Source organism: Branchiostoma floridae, chromosome 2 (assembly GCF_000003815.2).
Source record: "Branchiostoma floridae strain S238N-H82 chromosome 2, Bfl_VNyyK, whole genome shotgun sequence".
NCBI lineage: Eukaryota > Metazoa > Chordata > Leptocardii > Amphioxiformes > Branchiostomatidae > Branchiostoma > Branchiostoma floridae.
In genome coordinates, this window is record NC_049980.1 from 825326 (window position 1) to 845159 (window position 19834).

The 19834-nt window shown below is 42.4% G+C and overlaps 1 protein-coding gene across 1 annotated transcript in view; it reads right to left on the reverse strand.

The window, feature by feature from the left end:
• The window catches only part of LOC118410535 (C3 and PZP-like alpha-2-macroglobulin domain-containing protein 8), a gene marked incomplete in the record, with an annotated part of 108215 nt that overhangs the window by 35308 nt on the left and 53073 nt on the right, over positions 1-19834 (reverse strand). The window contains 1 exon segment of the mRNA XM_035812293.1: positions 17769-17849. Within this exon segment, the coding sequence (XP_035668186.1) occupies positions 17769-17849 (81 nt within the window).

Consider the following 19834-nt stretch of genomic DNA (forward strand, 5'->3'; position numbering starts at 1 on the left):
TTATGACGTAATAGGACGTTATTATGACGTCACAACTTTTGGGCTAAAACCGTCTAAATGGTGAATTTCTCTTATACTTAAAGGTAATAAACATGAATTAAGCTATTAAGGTTATCTTATTGATATTCACAGTCAAAGTTTGCGCGGGCACTTTTAGTCCCCCTCCCCGTCTGGATAGGTTTAAAGCTAAATGTTAAAGAATGATTGAATAGGCAACAATACACAAAGTGTAAAATTCGTTTTTAGCTGCGAAATTCGTTCAGTGATTGTCAAACTTTAGGTCGCTATAGAAAGAGCCGTTTCCCATGGACCTATCATTAAGGCAATCCACATGCGGTTTAGTGTAGAACGTGAAAAAACGGGTTTTTTTGTTAGAAAACATAAAGTCGTTCCCAGTGGCAACTCCCAGGTTTATAGTAAAGAGTTAAAGTATGGCTTTGTTTGGTTTGAAAATTCCCGCTATCCAAGTTGTAGCACAAAGTGACAATATTGACCTATGTTGAGTACTGTCTTGTGTAGTTGTCGCATGGTTCACATACTATAAACGCAGAAACTTTCGCGGTCGTTTAATGTTCGCGGTTTTTGCGGTGGCCGTTTCACCGCGAACTTAAAACCATCGCGAACATTTTCCATGGCGGTAAGACACTACAGTGCATGGTGCTACCGCTGACTTAAAACGAAAAGTAATTTTCCCGAAACCGCGAAATTAAATCCCCGCGAACTTAAATGCATTTACAGTACTTCGTGCGATCTGAAAGCAGAGTGTACAATGTCCTGTTGCAGGAAATAGCGAAATGAGCCGAAATTTGCCAAAATAGACAGATAACACACCAGAGGAGTTGGCCGCTGCAAAACTAAAAGTTTTCTATGTCCCAAACAGTAGTTTTGGGCCAGTCAACTCCTCTAAATATAATATTGGTGTCTTATCCGTCTATTTGGTCAATTTCTTATTTTCTATCATTTATTTTCTATTTTCAGTGCCATGCGGAGCCTGGTGGAGGCTTAGGGCATTGTGTGCATAGAGTTGTCCCCAATGGACAGTGGGCAAACTCAAAGGTTTACTGTAAACGGTAAAAGTACTGTTCTGTTTGGTTTCAAAACCCTGACTTCTCTAATGCGTCAACAGCGCCCGACTATAACCAGTAAAGGCCCCAGGCGTGTCTGTACAGTGTACAGTTTGTACCTGAGGGAACCAGGAAGCTAAGGGCATGCTCCCATTGTTTGAAAATGTCATTCAAATGTCACGTTCCCCAAATAATGGACTTCCGAAGGATCACAGGAGGTAACTTGTTTGTTATTCTTTTCCAGTCCCCTGTCAAAGGGGCTAAAACTGGACACTACTTGTGCGGTGAATTCAACATTCCAGAGTGGATGTAATGTTGAAGGGCTACAGTTATATGTACACCGGACTACTATTCAAAATATCCGAGGTAGATTCCTAGCTGAAGTTAGGTACTCATTTTCGCCTTAGTAAAGTGAGGAGTAGAACTTTACGCAAGGGCAAAACGTCAATAATATATTAGGAGATGCGATCCCAGGACCAACATAACCTCCATTACCAACGTTAAAGAACCCACCATACTTATCGAAAAGACTTCAGTTTGTACTCAGACTCCGGCCTTGCAGAGTAAGGAGGTTATCTGAATTTTTTGGCCAATTTGTACTATTTTCCAGTGGCCCGTGGAGCCTGGTAGAGGCTGTTTATCTGCTGAGAGCCTGAGACGAAAGTTCATCGCCAAAGTAGATTAACCAGAATTTAGCACCTTGCACTCCCGTGTATTGAAACATAGGATTACCGCGAATACGCCACACGGTCAGTTCTCAGACTTCACGTCTTCTCGCGAGAGTTAAACGTCAAGTGCGAGCTCATAAAACCGTGCAGATCACGGATGTAAGTACAAGGTCGTTGTCTTTGCGGATGAACAGTGTAAACAACACTGTACCGAGAATATTTGCAGAACAAACTCACTCAGCAGAATTTAGGAGATAAAGTAAGTAAATCGGGGGGATATCGATTTTATGACGACTTTTTGTCACTAGATGTTTCTTATTCGCGAAGAAGACCGGTGAAGCTCAATAGATAAGCTATTTCGCATATTTCACTACGCATATGAGAGCAATAGGAATACTGGGTAATATGTCAAGGTCAAAGGTCCTTGGCTGTAAACATTAGGCAGGCGCCATTTTGTTCAAGACATTGAAATCGAAAAAAAAAACAACAATATATTACAATCCCATACTGTAGTATGGATTGCAATATAATAGTAGTCGAGAGTATACCTCGAGACGAGACTGGTAACGTCTAAGAGGCCTTCAACCTTGACATATTACCAAGAATTCCTGTCGCCACACATGCGTAGTAAAATCTGTGAAATGTCTTATACAGGTGACCGAACACAACCAAAGTGGCATATCTGCTTGTTTGAACCTTATTATTAAGAAGCTCAAATCGGCCTGCAGGTCGCTTTTCATTGAGGAGGTTCATTCTTGGAGTTTCATATATCTCGTTAGTGAAGGGGAATGCGAATCCACTAAAGGTCACCCGGGTTTATCGACCCCGACGTGACCTCACACTACTGGTGGCGAGAACGCTAATTGACCCTGGCACATTGAGGCTGATCTACCTATGATTTCCACTGATAACAACCCACCATGACCCGATATCCCGGGGAGGGACTGAAAACGGCCCAGGGCAGGATGAAATCAGTTGTGGAGTGGGGTTTCCTCTGGTTTGGATTTGTGTGAATAGATTGATTCAATAAACCCGCCTAGTTCAATTTGTCAAAACGTAGAAATGAAAAGAACCGTCACTTCTTTTGAGCACAAAATACACAAATATTATGACCATAGCATGTCCAAAACACGAGATAACAAAGTCGGAACTTTCATCGCAGTACATAGGGCAGTCGCTAAGCTTTAAAACCTAATCATTTCTTGTTTTTGCCACTCCTTACCAACAGTAACTACCTACCTAATTACACCTTACTAACGCAAAAAAATATTAAATTACTCATTCAGGCGTTCTTTGGTTATATTGCACACACACAAACACACACACACACACACACACACACACACACACAAACACACACACACACACACACACTAACACTAACACACCTAGTCACTGGGGAGGGGAGCAAACATATATCACTTCTTTCGAGCACAAAATCTATCTACCACCCAAATATCATGACAATAGCATATCCAAAACACGAGATAACAAAACCGGAGGTGCCGTAGCAGTACATAGGGCAGACGCTGGAAGCCAAATCTAGTCATTTCCAGTTTTTGCCACTCCTTACTAACACTACTACCTACCTAATTACACCTTACTAACGCAAAAAAGTATTAAATTACTCATTCAGGCGTTCTTTGGTTATATTGCACACACACACACACACACACACACACACACACACACACACACACACACACACACACACACAAACACACACAAACATAGACGTGCAAATACTTCTCGGACATACAGCCTCTCTTTCATTGGTCGAAGAGATAACTGCCTTCTTATCATTGGTTGAACTGCTAATTGTGATGGACAGACAGGATAGCGGTCTACTGTTTGACCTTGACAGTAGTCACCCGGTTCAGAGACGGGACCAGACAAGATGTGAAGGTCGGACCGATGGTTGCCCCTATGCCAAATGACACAGTTCTCTATAGCCCCTGAAGGCAGATAACCTCTTCGCCATGGACAACCTTATAACCTTGACAATGAGGACCAGATCGTGGGCTTCTGCCAAACTCTGCATGTTTGTCATCTCTTCTTAAGCCACATTGACTATATGAATGACATCCGAGCACGCATCAATTTTCGTCCTCTATAACGATGTTTGCGAACTTACTGAAGATCGTACTAAAGGTATATTTCCATCCCTCAGAGGGAAGAATTGCAAAGTCAAATATGTATTGTTTGCAAACAGCGACACCTATCGCTGTAGTGCAATGTGAACCAGTCAGAATTGCTCTGAGGAAGGTGACAGACGGTCATGGAAACATTTGTTGAATAAAACGCTTGGTTGTGCAACTTGTGTACAAAGCATGTTGTAATTCAGTGTTTTTTACCAACCTTATGAAACTATTCACGGAATCCTACAGTGATTTAGACCTGAGCCGGAAGAACTTCGAACAACGTTGTCATTTTCTTTACGGTGCCAAAAGGGCAGTAAACATATTGAAAACATTGAAAAAAGAAGAAAAAAACAAAGCCATCTAAATCTTACTGTATCACCGTGATTAAGACCTGAGCCGGAAGAACTTCGAACAACGTTGGCAGTTCCAGTATCACTACTGTGTTACGGTGCCAAAGCGCAGTATGGCGCTCTACCATATTGCATATTGAAAACATTGAAAAAAAAAGGAAAAAACAAAGCCATCTAAATCTTACTGTATTACATTGGAATCTACTATATGGGTATATAGAACTATAGTGATACAGGAATCCTCAATTTCTCTTTCGGAAATGACGTAAAATGGGGGTTCCATGTTCAAGGTTGTGGGGGGGGGGGGGTTAGCAACCCCTCCCTGTAAAAATGTACTCCGCCACAAAAACAGCATGGAAACTTGGTGACCCATGTCCCACTTGGCACTACAAGAAGGTGAACAACAACAATAACATGTTTGGACGATACCAATCAATCAACCTCGGACAACAGACCTAACCTAACTTTTTGTCAGGCATATTGTGTTCAGCCATAGGTTGAGATCACCGCTGAAGCGTAGCTAAGTAGAATACTGAAGAAGCGAGACTAGTGGGTAGTCGATCAAATGCTGTAAAGTAGTATGCATTTTTTTCCCTTCCAAACATTATTATCTATTGGAACATAACAGCTGGTATGCAGCGCTAGTCTTTACGGTTGTGGAACGTTGCTATGCGTTGCGATGGCCCCATAGAAAGTCCGCGGAGTATGAAGCCAGTCTGGGAGACTTGTTCGCTGATAGGACTATTTCATTTGCCCCATCCAGCAGCCACGCTGGGTCAATACATGCAAGTAGTAGTACCCGTCGCTGTGAGACTTAGTGCCCCAGTAGACGAGAGGGTGGAGAAGGAATTGCACACCCCTCATTCACCATAAAAAAGTCATGTGCAGGTCAGGCAAACAGGTTGCCAAACCCACCGGCAAAATGCCTGTCTGCCTGCTCATCTGTCGAACCGACAGGAGAATAAAAGAAAAGTAGCTGTAGCCTAGATATCAGACTGTTTCAAGGGCTTTGCTAAAGTTCGGCTCTAAGGCCAACGTGGGCCAAAGGTTTATTCTACACCCCCCTTCCCCCTACCGGTGGACATGAAGAAAATAGTACGAACCAGAGCAAGCTGCTAGGGGGCCAAAACATACATCACTGCTTCCTTACATTACACGCTTTTAAGAAATCAAGACCATAGCATGTCCAAGTCAAAAGATACAAAAAAAGTTCTGCTGCAGTACCAACGTCACATACCAGGGGGCCAGAAATCGTCCCTGAGCTTCGTCTTTCCTACCCCTACCCACATACCAACTAGCATCGTAGTCCATCATGAGATTCTCAAGTTATGATGACCACAAATATCTGGAAACATAGACACACACACACACACACACAAACAGACACACAGACACTTCAAAAACTATACCTCCGTTTTTCATGGAGGTAAATATAAAGTCCGACAAAACGCCTTATCCACAGCCGAACCTCTGCTTGGAGAGTAAGCCAACAACTCCTATCCCCCTGAGTTAGACCCCGCACGATAGATATAATTGAGTTCGGCTATACTTCAATAGTCTAGACCCGAACCTCTGCTTGGAGCCCCACACGATAGATGTAATTGAGTTCGGCCATGCTTCAATAGGCTAGTTTGTTATAAGACCTAACCCTCTGCTGGGAGAGTAAGCCCCCCCCCCCCCCCCCCACACACACACACACACACCTACCCCCCGTTAGACCCCGCACGATAGATGTTATTGAGTTCGGCCATGCTTCAATAGGCTAGTCTGAATTAGACCTAAACCTCTGCTTGGACAGTGAGCCCCCGACCCATACCCCCCCTGAGTAAGACCCCGCACGATAGATGTAATTGAGTTCGGCTATGCATCAATAGGCTGGTACGAATTAGCGCAGTCTGTTCGGCGAAGGCTTCAGGCATGGTTGGTCGTTGTCCCCGCGACCCCAACCTCAAGAGGTAACCTTTCTCCAGCACGGAATGCGTGCTGCCACACCTACTTCCACAAAACCTAGCTCGCTCTCTCCCCGCAAAACCTTTCCCCTAAAAGTAAAAGATGCGGCTGGAATCCCAGCGCGGACTGAAGGGTGATTGGTGAAGTGATTAATGATTTTGTCTGTTGTCTCTGTCAACAGTTCAGCATTAATATTTGGCCTAGGGAAACCGGAGTAGCCGATACGGCCTCCGACGAAAGGTAAAAGCGGGAGGATTAGCACCCAGCCCCGCCGAGGATTTGTGCCATCCCGTCAACACCTGATTTAGTTGTTAGAAACTACATCCGCCACTCATAGCTCCAGATGACGGTCTTCAAATGACCCACTTTGCAAGTTTGTACCAATCTCTTCAACATCGCACACTTAATCGCACCGCAGGCAGTTTTCAAGTCGTATTTTCCTCGGTATGGAGCACACTGAGTCGAGCTTTGTTTGCCAATGCCCCAGGCATTAGTCCTTAGCGCTTTTTCATCACATTCCCGCCGCTATAAATTCGTGGGATTTTTCCTTGCGAAAGTTGTGAGAGAGAGAGTTGTTTCTTACCTGCATGATGGACCGTGATGTCCCTTAGCGTTGCATCCTCCTCGCCTTACGGAATATCCCAGGTCTGTGTGGAAGGAATCCGCCACATTCCCAAAGAAGAAAACCGCCTCCAAGGAAATCCAACGCCGCGGGCAACAATTGTGAACTTTCCTTGAACAAACTGTGGGTGCCAACTGACGACAGGACTAGTACTGTGCGTACACCGGATTTTTTTCTTCGCGTTTCCTCGGTAACGGCGAGAGTTGGGTCCGCCGCCGGTAGGACGAGCCAACTATGCGGGCAGGCTCCGTGGGCGCGCGGTATTTTGCCCGGCTGTGCCACTCGCGGTTCAGAAATAAATCTGGGCAGGGGGACATGTGTACATGTGGGCACAGTAGACGTGGTGGTGGCGGTAGTGGGAGAGTCACCAGAAGACCTTGGCCCCGGGCCAGCTCCTAAAATGGCTAGGCCCTCCCCATTGGGGCCCAACAGTTTGCACAGATCTGTGTGCGTGTGTGTGTCACAGGACTATCACACGGGGATAGGGGCACGCTGTCTACAGACCTTGGAGTGTAGAGAGTGAGTGAAAGTTGATGGGAGGAGCCGGGCCGACTTTCGCTTATCTGCGGTCTCGTAGCCCACACCTGAAATATATACACATATCCATCCCGACCTGTTAGAGATATTGCTAACTGAGAACAGATGGTGTCTGATAGACATACAGGACTGGACTAGCGCCGGAAAAAAAAGTTGTGGGGAGGGGGGTTTCGTTCTGTGTATACATGTGTGTGTGAAACCGCTGAAACCCAAGCTTCTTTCTAACCTCGGATGCAATGGCGCAAATGCAATCTGCATCAAGCACGTGTCAACATGTAAACATGTAAACAAATAAAACATTGGAGGGTTCGCTTTGATCGCGAGAAAGGAGGTCGACTACAGGAAACACACAGAGTAAATTTACTGGTACCAGTTCTGTTTATTTGGTCCCCGTCTTTAAATACACGAACATCAGTCAATCCATTTCCCCCACTGTCAGAACTCGTTTCACCAAGCAAGCTGAGCCAAAAAAAGAGCCACCTTCGTACAACGTTTGTTATATACACAAATAAATAGAAATAAATACGCTATAATTAGTTAGGTGGAACGATTACAAAAATCCTTTGTTGTGGGTCTTGTGGAGGGTTGAAGTAATTGACTGTGAATAGGCTTTGTCAGAAGTAACTCTAGCCGAGACTGAAGTACGACCAAAACATTGTCTGTTTTTGACACTCTAGAACTTTAAGAAATACCTAAGGCCTTGCGAATACAATCCTGTGTTTCCAACTTTTGCCCTGATAAATTGAGGTTGGCTGGTAGGGATTCTCCTGTTGTGTTTCTTAAACTCAGCCAGAGTGATACAACAAATGCATCTTTTATAGCAATGTAAAGCTGAAAGCATGAGGCACTGTCATTTTCAACACCATATTGTAATTATACAGATATATCATATTGTAATTATCAACTGTACACAAATATATTGATTAACTGAAGAGAGAAGTAAAATGTTTCTTACACATTCCTATATCAACCTTTTCAAGTGTTCTCATTTACTAATAGGGTGTGAAATACAGGAAGTCTCGATCTATTTCCCGCAACTCTCGCGAGAACTAGGTCACTCCGTGAACAAGATGGACTGATAGCCATCGAAAATTTGGAGGTACGTGTGTTGACCTTTACAAAGTAGTCACTGCTTGATGAAAAAATAATAATAACTGTGTACATACGTGAATGAATTTCTTCAACAAGAATTTTATGTCCTTGCCCCGGCCAACCCAAAATATGCTCGGGTCTGGAGTTTTTTGCTAGCGTAAGTCGGGTACCCAAAAACACAACACTTTTTTCCCTTGGCCTATACAAATGTGTAAACCCTATGCAGGTGTAGAACTGGCCTAGTTCTGACAGCATGGCGCTACAGACAGCCGGACTATCGACGTACAAAAATAATATTTTCGCGGTTGGTTAAAGTTACTGACTACTATTTACACTGGCGAGTCAAGGTCCTTGCCGTGCGCGGTCCAAGGGGGAGGTCGGGTTGTGGTTATCGGGCCGCCTGGCTCCTGGCCCCGCCACGTCAGCTGGGTCGAGCCGGTGACGTGTCGGGAGCACGGCAATGATCATGACGCCTCCCCGCGGTGAACTGTCGGCGCCATCTGCAAGCCACAGTTTCACTCCAGACCTGCGGACGGAGGAAATTAGGTCAGAAACTTGGCGGGAAGTACGTTTATAGCTAACTTGGATAACAGACCTACCCTGGGTGCCAGGCAAGATCGGACAGCTACCTAGTTTTAATTTTCTCTCAGCGAAAACTCCTCCGGATTTAACTCCCCGGAATGCTAATTTTAGATTGGCGGGTTGACTGCCTTGGGCCCCCGAAAATACTGGGTAGCTGCCCGATCATGTCAGGCACCCAGGGTACATGTTTCCAGGGCTTATGCAGGACAACTTCACGTCTTTAGGACTTAATTTCCAAGCAGATCCTAGGGTAGCATAAGATAGTATCAAAAGCTGTCAGAGGAGTGTTGCGCTACCGTTTTACTCTTTCGGGCCGACTTCACTCCTTGTCCAGCTTTGATATTATCTTATGGCACCGTAGGATCTGCTTGGAGACTACCTAACTTAGGACCAATATAGACACAATTGAATTCTACTTTACGCTAATGCCCCGAGTTGGAGCCCGATAAACTCTCGAGATTAGGCCTAGGTCTGGTATCCAGGCTAGTTTATATCAGACGGGAAGGGCCAACGAACAGAATAGCAGCTCAATAAAAATACGTTACATGGGAGTAAAAACAGAGGTCCAGTGTTTGAAAAGAGACCTTATGCACGTCAAAAAACCCACCACTCTTATCGTTTAGAGTTGGGATCAAATAAATCGGCCTGGATATACAGGTTGTACTGTATAGGGCGAACCTGTTTGTTGTTGCATAAGGTGGTATACCGGGTATACAAAACAAACAAACAAACAAGCAAACAATACACAAAGGTAAGGTTCATGTACATTTTTATCAAAGTAATTACTATACATATAATGGTTCAATGTATTTCATAAGAATAACTGGAGTGTAATTCTATTTTTATCTATTTTGATAAAAGTAAACCACGGTCTCGGAACTTAAGGTGTGGTGATTTTCATTATCTTCTAAGAGGACATATAATACATCGGTGAGTACATGTACAACAATTGTTTTTATTAAAGTGACACTCTTGGCAGAAGGTAGAGCTTTCCAATTGTTCCAATTATGTAATCCGCGTTACTTTTACTTACATAACAAGTCATGGCCGATTACTACTGTATCTGCTAGATACTGTAAATGCATTTAAGTTCGCGGAGATTTAATATCGCGGTAGCGGGAAATTGACTTTTCGTGGTGGTTTTAAGTTCGCGGTAGCCCCATGCACTGTAGTCTCTTACTGCCATGGAAAAATGGTCGCGGGGAAGTGGCCACCGCGAAAACCGCGAACATAAAACCATCGCGAAAGTTTCTGCATTTACAGTACTCAGTGCAAAGTTACATCATGTCTTTTGCAGGTGTTTTTCATCTAAGGGTTTATTCTTAGACGCCAAGCGACGGACGAACAAGTGATGGGCACTGAGGTACAAGTCTGATGACCTTGTTTTTTATCTTATTTTCCAGGTTTCCGGTATTTGGAAAGGTGTCGTGAAAGCGAAGGTCAAGCTCATTATGTGCCTCCTAGTGGCTTTATAAGGTACTGCAGCCGTGTTCTGGATTTCCTGTGGTCGTGACTTTTGAAAGGTAGACAACTCTTTAGACAGAGAGTGAGCAAAATAGGTTTGGGTCCCTTAGTTGCTTTCTTTGAAAATGCAGGTGCCGATTTGGTATCTGTTCTTTGCTTATCATTTCTCTTCTACTCCATTTTAGCAAAATAATTCTCCTAAATGCACTTCAATATAGTTTTAGTTAGTTAGAGGAAGTATGCTCGACGAGTCGACCAATGCAACAGTGTTGCGGAGGGTCTAAGGTCTAAGGTCTAAGTAATAGTGAAATGAGTCCCATGTTTTACATCTGACCATACTTTCCTATCATTTTATAGCCATGTGTTTCGGATATCGAACGATATCAGAGTCGCCTAAATCTCCACAAAATTAACGGCCATCGCTATAAATGTCTGAATGTCTGCCTTTACGAATTGCAGGCTGGAAGAGTATAAAATTATCTAAACATAATAACGGCCCGGCCCGATCTGGAATATGTCTGTAGAAATTTTTAATGGCATTGTTACAGTCAAAATTTGTTAGAATTTATAGAATATGTAATTTACCTAAAAATCACAATGTTTTAATCCTGTGACGTCGAGGTGACGTAATATTAGGGTGTTTGGCCCATGACACAAGCTAGAACCCCCGACATACCCGGCTGACACTTTATACGACTTTACTCACTTTACTCAGTTGAAATTTAGTCCATAATTTTAGTCAGGGCCATCCCTCGGACAGGACTTGTAATGGAGATCCCGTGCTTGAGGACAGCCGCATCTTGAACACGTAAAAGAACCCACCACATTTAAAAAAAAAAGTAGAGATCCTTTACGTTGGGAGTAGATCAACTTGTTCGGGAGAACAGTTGGTACTTGGTACTTGGTACTGTTTAGTACAAAACTGGTATGTTACGCAACGAGGTTATTGACCGGGTATATATGCAACAGCAAATGCTCTGACAAAACTTGGAATCTTAACAACATCTGATTATTGCCAAGGGAGCGAGACAGAGCAAGATCTCCAGAGAAAGAAATCCTTATCGTAAACCCAAACCTTATGCTACCGTGCCGAGAATAGAAAGATGGCAAACTCTCAAGCTTCCCAAGCTTTAAAACAGGTAAAAGATTAAAGTACGATAATAAATCAACCTGGATTAAAAACACAAGGGCCTATACGTATATCACGTAGTCACTGGTTTACTAGCTTTATCGCAAGTCTGGCAGGTTTAAGAGTTTGATATAAATGTGGCCATGAAATAAAAGATATAAAATGTTATGAACGGATAGAAAAGATCAGGTGGTTATTGAAGTTTATTGACGCTTTGGGTCAGAGCGTCGTCGTAAATAATTACCATTTAGTGGTTCATGTGAATAGCTTTAGGCACTCATCTAACGTTTGCCGACGTTGTTTGAAAGGTGTCTCGATATTTTCCTGTTCTCTGTGCGTATCTCTAAAATGGTAAAGGTAGTTCTAAAACACTTTTTTGGTGCCATAAGGATCATTGGATTGTCATACAATGTGTCTACATTGCACGTTTATGAAAGAGGACAGGCCTCATTCCTCACACCAGTGCCACACCAGTACCACACCAGTGCCACACCAGTGCCCAAGTGCAGTGAGATGCCGCCTTAACGCACGAGGCCACCTGATTGTACATCTGAATACAGTCAGGCCTACAGGCCGGTTTGATGCCGGACCGAGGCAGTTCGTCTGTTTGTCCGCTCTGTTGTCACGACAAATCTGCCCTGAGAGAGACAATGATTGATGGTTTGTCCACTCAAGTAGGCCAGGTCTGGAGATGGTGTCACGAATTCTTCAGTTCTGTTAACTGTGTTCTAATGCGACTGAAAATGAGCGTCCAAGATGTAGTAAGGTTCTGTAGGCACAACTAGGGAGTATTTACTTCCAACGTTTCACTGTGTCAGACACCATAGGCCAAAAGTAGATGGATCGTATGTCCTGATGTTGGTGTATGACAGACACCGAAACGTTGGAAGTAAGTACTCCCGGGTTGTGCCTAAAGAACCTTACCGCCAGTATGTATACTTGCCAACCTAACGAAGCTATTTGCGGCTTCAAGTTGTATTTTCATTATGTCAATGGATTAAGTTTTTTTTCTAACGTCCACCCTAAAAGCCAGCAACTATTTGTTCGGCAGTCTGGCCTGCATTGGCCGGCAAACTCTCAATACCACCCCGGAGTGCTTATGTAAGGCGAACTGGCCTTGGCTACCGAACAAATTCTCTGCCGGTCCTGGCTGAAAGTCTGGCTTCCAGGGTATCTTCAACGTCTCTCATTGCCCAGATCTCTGTATATGTATCCACACTACGGTACATGGCTAGTAAAACAGCGAGGCCACTTGGGCACTGTTTGCACGCTGACGTTTGTAGAGTGTTAAAGGGAGGGGGGTGACACGTTTTCTCACACTGGGATGGTCATTTGACGTGTCTTTCTTGTGAATTAAAGGGAAGAAATGAAGTATCACTAGTTCACCTTTATCCGCGGGTAACCTATATCCGTTGTTTCTTAGAAATAGATATATCAAGTCGGGGGACGGTGTTTTCAATATTTTGAAATGGTCATTTGACGTGCCTTTGTTGTGCAAGGGTAGAAATGAAGTTAGTCCACCTATATCCGCGGGGTAACCTATATCCGTTACTTCTTAGAAAATAGGGATATCAACTTGGCGGACGGTGATTTCAAACTGAAATATTTGGGAAAATATTGAAATATAAAAACAACGTCCACAGACCTCGTATCTCTAGAAACCCTGTTATTTTATCAAGACAAGGGATATAGGTTACCCCACGGATAAAGGTGAACGAGATGACGAGCTACCAAAAGGATAAACAAAGGTTCAAACAAACAAACAAACAAACACCTAAAGGTAACAACTGCCACCATAACAATTGCAAGATTTGAAGTTGTTGATTTGAACGACAGAAGGAAAAAGCCTAAAGAGACGTAAGTGAAATAAAGAAAAAAAATGTACACTTAGGAAAGAAGAAGCACCAAAAGTTACCAGTAGCCAACATTCCATCGTTACGACGGATTGTTTTAAATCTTCGATAGAAAAAAAACTATATCATTGAAACTTTCCATTCTCGTACGATTATAACGTACATGTATAATGTATGGATCTACTAATGCATGGTGACCGGGTGTATTTGAACGGGAATACCAGCCCTCCAAACTTGGTTATCCTTGTCCGACATCCTCTCGAACACACACATCCACCATCAACTTGACAGACTGGGGGTTATTTCCAGCGTTACGGCACAGATATATCCCACATCAAAGGCTAGACTGTCGGAGAATCAATTTGCTCAACGCGAGGGGGTGAGGCCGGATTTGCGGAGATTCGTCGTCTGGGTATGTCCGCTGTAACCTCAGAATGAACCCATGGGTGCCTAAGTATTTATACAATCCTTACGAGAAACAAACGATCCTTACGATGTTCATACGATCGATTACTAAGAAACATACGATCCTTACGGAATTCATAAGATCCACTACTACGAAACATACGATCATTACAGGATTCGTACGATCCACTACTAAGAAACATACGATCCTTGCGGAATTCATACCGTCCACTACTAAGAAACATACTATCCTTACGGAATTCATACGATCTACTACTAAGAAACATACGATCCTTGCGGAATTCGGACGATCCTTACGGAATCCGTACGATCCGCTACTAAGAAACATACGACCCTTACGGAATCCATACGATCTACTACTACGGAATTCAAACGACTCTTTCGGAAATCGACACGGCGGCCTCGGAACTTGCATTCCTTCCGATGATATCGAGATTATCCCACCCTGTTAAACCCTGAAAACTCCACATGCAGAATTGGTTGACATAACAGTGTATTTTATACCGCTAGGCTATCTGAAGAAAGGTTATTGATCTTCAACAGAGCACGGCCAGGTGTGGTGGCGACAAATTTAGTAAAGATCGAATGAATCATTCCGTAAGGATCGTGTGATTTTCGTAAGGATCGTATAAGTTCCGTAAGGATTGTATGCTTTTTAGCAGTGGATCATATGAAATTCGTTAGGGTAGTTTGTTTCTCGTAAGGATCGTATGAATATTTAGGCACCCCTGGAACCTGGATGACAATTTTGCACCTCAACTCGAGCACGTCGTTGTAGACTTTTCTATGTATGCTTATGTTAGACATATCTTATTTAGTTGTATAGAATGTAGATTTCATCATTTAAGACTTATGGGTGGAAATAAAAAATTACATTCTTCATGCGTTTGGGCAAACAGACTATTGATAAACACATACAGTCCTACATTTTTATCATTACCAAATAGCGGAATTCAGAAGTAGAATTACTAGAATCATAATAAGATGAAGTAGAATTCATTCCCAAAAACAATCAAAAAGAGATGATGAATCACGGCGGAGCGTAGGTGAAATATTACAAAAGAATATCGCCATTTGCGAATTGCGAATTTCTAGAATTTTTTTTTTGAATATCGGACGACGACGAATTGCGCTGGTTGGCGCCGAATGGCGAATGCTCGGCCCAATCTAGTACCGTCCAGTGAGAAGCCCTCTAAGGGGGCTAAATCTGTCATTGTGCTCTGGTGACGAATAAAAGAAAGCGATGAGATTTACACAGTTGGAAGAAGAGCTCGCAACGCTTTGCCGTAAAACCCTAAACTCTTGCCAGAAACAACAACGAAACGTGATAAAACGCGTGCCTCTGAGCACGGAATGAGATAAAATGAAGTTAAAGAAGTTAAGAAATGAGTTAATCGCGTAGGTAATCGTGCCAGAAAGCTATAATCTCATTTTAAGGTTTAGACATTAGAAATTCCTCAAATGATTGTAAAAAGCCTCCAGTGATTGTAAGAAACTTATCCGATACTACAACTCCTGTATTAGTTAGATAAGCCTTAAGTTAAGCTATAGAACTGTAGTTGTGTAGATGCCATACTTTGTACCTCGAACAATTGTTGTGCAATAAAGTTATCATTATTCTTATTTTTATCGACCCCGATTGACGTTTAGTTGGCTTATAAATAGATTGCAAAATTGCACCGGTACCCGTCAGATGGTCTCCGAAGCCGCAAACTTCTGATCCTTCTGATCTGCCGGATAACACCGATATCTCTTACTGAGCTCATAACACGTGTGATGCATCTATTTGTTACAGGGTTACGGGTTTATTTTTACTCACAGTTAAATTCATCCCGGGGCCCGGCTGTGCCAAAAATAATCTTGTGCCGACAGGGTGGAGAATCTGAGGACATTACAACTTAATTTAGTTTTGGCTCTTGTTTGCAACTTTGTCCAGAAATATTAGCAATTAGCCATGAAAATCTGAAAAACAAAAACCTGTTGAAATCATGTTTCCTTCCAAGCTTCCAGACATGACAACAAGTCTGGAAAGCTGGACTATTTTTCCGCAAAACAAGGATATTAGGTTCCAACCCAAAACAGCTCCTTCATTGTTCCCCAAATTTCTCAGGTTCAACTGATTAGCACCAATGTCGTCTGTAGCAGTCCGTGAAATTTAACTTCACCTTCCCCCATTAAGGCGACGATGGAAAAAACGTTACTTACGACTCGTCTACTGATTCCGAGGGTGTTAATTACAACCAAGGAAATCGAACTCTGACCCTTAAGAACTCAGATAAGGAATAATTCTCCTTAAAGGGGGTGTAAGGTTGACCTTGGGATAACCTTGTATCAACCTAAGATTGAGTTGTACTTGACCTTGACCTACACTCTGTCAGACGTAAGGAATGCAAGGACTCGGGCACCGTTCAGAAAGTACATGATGGTACTCCACTGGAAATTTCTTTTGTATACATAAAGCCTTTTGTATATTTATATATGTTTGAGGTTTAGCAACATAAGAAATGCTGATGAATCATCACGAATATAACGTTATGTGTTTAATTTGAATAATAATAATAATAAAAGAGAAAGCTGTTCAATTCGTTAGCGGTAAATGATGACATATTCATACTGGTGACACATGGAGGATAGATAAAGGGGAATATCAGTAGTGGTTAGGGGTGGGTACCGGTACAAAAAGTTTTTAAGGTTAGGTAAGATCCAGGTCCAGAGCATCAGATTCAGGTCCGGACCTGAACCTGGACCTAATTATCTGTGATAACTTCTGAATGTGTGGTACTCATGACAATGGTCCCTGTCACTACAAAAGATTCTGTTTGAGTATTCGACATCCACCGGCATTTATAATCATATTTTCATGTAGTTAACATTCTAACTGCCTCAATTTTATCAGACTTTGACTGTAGAAGTTCGACAGTGCGTGTAGAGAATGGCTAGTGCATTGAGCACTCCTCTACTTCGCTTTCTAGTTATTTTTTGGACCTTCAATAAGCTCCCAAACGACTGCCAGTATTTATAATCGGTTCTAGATTATGCTGATAAGATCCGTTTTTGCATAGCATCTGCATTACAATGAGGTAAAATAACTTGTCGAAGGAATCGGTTGGAACACCTTTTTTCTACGAACTTTATATCATTTTTGTTTCATATTTGAGATAATTTTGATGTACCCGTCAAAATTATCCAATCCCGCGGGCTTTTGCGCAATAGCTTTACTTCAAACCACTGAGACGTTAATTTTCCCGTCGTCCAAAACAAATTATCGACGTTTGAATTACGACCGCGATCCTTTGGTCAGGCCAGTCTTGGCATGCAGAAAACTTGTCGTTTCTTGACCTTCAAGACTCCAGGGTTCCAGGTGTTAAGACTTTAGCCCCTGCCAAGACATGGAGAAACCTGTTTTTCACTCAAGATTACTTCAGCTGGTTTCAATGAACACTAGAAAGCCTGGTTTGAATGAAAACGTCTCCTCGGTTGGATGTGATTACGGTAAACCACGGAAGGGCCCAGGGGTTGAGTGTGGTATTTATACACATAAAGACAACGTCCACATTTCTATTGTAAAGAGAAGAAAATGTTCGCGATGGTTTTATATTCGCGGTGACCCCCAAGAAAGATGTTTTATTATGAAATTTGAGTTGTTATGAAAGGTTGAACAAACTGAACACATGGAATATCGTATGCCGAACTATAGATTCTTCATTTTTCTAATATGACCTTGGGATTGACGTTGGCATTCTTCGTGTAGTATACGTTTTCCGATATTTGTTATTGCAATCTATCGCGTCTATTTGCTTAGTTTGAAGCGGTTTTGTACAACGGGGGGTTGGGGGGCGTATGGAGATGGAAAATGGAGTACATCTAGAAACTTATTTTATGCTACGTACCTTCGTATTGGTCTGGCTGGGTCACGTGACACGCACCACTCTGGCAGACAGGTGTCATGACGTCATCAGGCGGCTGAAACACTGTGTGGGCAGACAGACCTGAAAAATGAGGGAAAGATGGCGTCGAAAAAATGAAAATCAACATTATGTAGTACATACATTTCGGCGTTGGGATATCTGAGGTAGATTAGTCGGAAGGCTAGAAAAAATGTTATGTTTTTGGCTACCCGATATGACCCTGACAATAAATCTATCGTTTTGTAGTCCTTAGCTGGCAAGGAACATGAGATTTTCTATCTGACATATGAGTGGTGAGATATCTAAAACAGGCGTCCTGTATTCATCACTGTTAACAGATAGATTACTTCTTTCAACAGTTGGTTTGTTCCGTATATACTTTTTTGTGTTTGTACAATGTGTATCTGTACGGTTGCTAACGTGGTACGTGGTGTTAAAAGTGCCTAATGTATTTCAGTTTTACATTGCTAAGATGTAGTTGTAGGATCGCTTTGGCCGAATTCTAAAAAAATCCCTACCATCTGACCCAATTTGTTACAGGATTGTTTGTTCCTTTGTTTGTTTGTTTGTTTTATTGGGATCGCATACATAACAACTTTCCTAGGCCTTAGCAGGCTAAGCAATGCGGCTTTCATAAACTCTACCCCTAGTTCCTTGTGTAAATTTATGCACATTTAAGCAGTTTCAAAATTGATCTACCTTGTGTCACTTCTTTCTTTCTTTATTCATGTTGCAACAAAACAGTACACTGTGGGCACTAAGCAGGCTAGTAACGTGGCCACAGACATATAAATACAAAATGAACATGTATATACCAGTAATAGAATAGAATAGTTTTTACAATAAAAACTAACACGGCTAACATTTATGCATTACTTGCTTAGTAGCTAAAAATCTACTGGACAGAGGCACGGCTGGAAGTGAATCTCTTGGTACCACTTCGTGATACCAGCTGATAAAACAGATGTCACTGTAATTACTTGAATTACAAGATAAACCGCCTTCCCAATCTTCCATTAAGACCACCACATTAGCGACCTTGTTCAAAGAATTCCACAGATAATTGTGAGGTAGAGCCAAATTAATCTTTTTAAGATTGCTTCTAGATCACTTAAGATTGATTCGAGATCTCTTAATACGTCAAGGTCTCTTTAAGATTGCTTGTACATTCCTTAAAGATTGGTTGAAGATCTTTTTAAGATAGTTGAAGATCATTTAAGGTTGCGTGTAGATTTCTCACCAGATAAGCTCTTAAGAACAGAACTGGACTGGACACCCGTGGTGTGTTTCAATGGAGCGAATCAGATCGTACCGATCGTCCCTGACCACAGCATGTGGGGTTTGGTCAGGCCACAGCAAGTAAATTTTTTATGGATGACATCAGCGCGCTTATTAATTTTTGCCTGATTTCAGGAAAAAAACAAGAATTTTTTTTCCTCTTTGGGGATGGTCAGATGGACCAAAATAGGCAAACATGTTGCGTTGAAGCCTAAATTATACTTGTAGAAGTGACACTAGGGAGGTAGTCATGAGTATAGTTGCAGAAGTGAAACTTGTTGGATTGTTGTAAAAGTGCCACCAATATGGAAGAGATGAAGGTAGTTGCCAGCTCGGCAAGTGATACCATTGTACCACACTAGTATCACTTTTACTACAGTAGTTCACTTCTTGAACATGCCTTGTTTAGTTGTGATGCCATGTTTTGTCACTTTAAATCTTTTATTACGACGTTTATTTTCGTTTATGGTGTTTATTTTGAAAATTTAGCTATCTTGTTTTTTAACCCATCCGTGTTTGTTTTCTTCGCGCCGTGTCATTATTTTTGCATTGGAAGTCATCCATAAAATCTACTTGCTGTGGCCTTAGATAAAATCTTCTCTAGGGCTAGGAATCTCTGGAATCTCAGTGTGATGTCATCCATAATACTAACTTGCTGTGGCCTTACAGAGCTATGATACCTGCTGTGCGCTAGTTTGTGTACAGCCTTGTGTTCAGTTCGACGGTAGAGTCAGCAAGTTCAAGAACGGACACATCAAGAACAATGACCC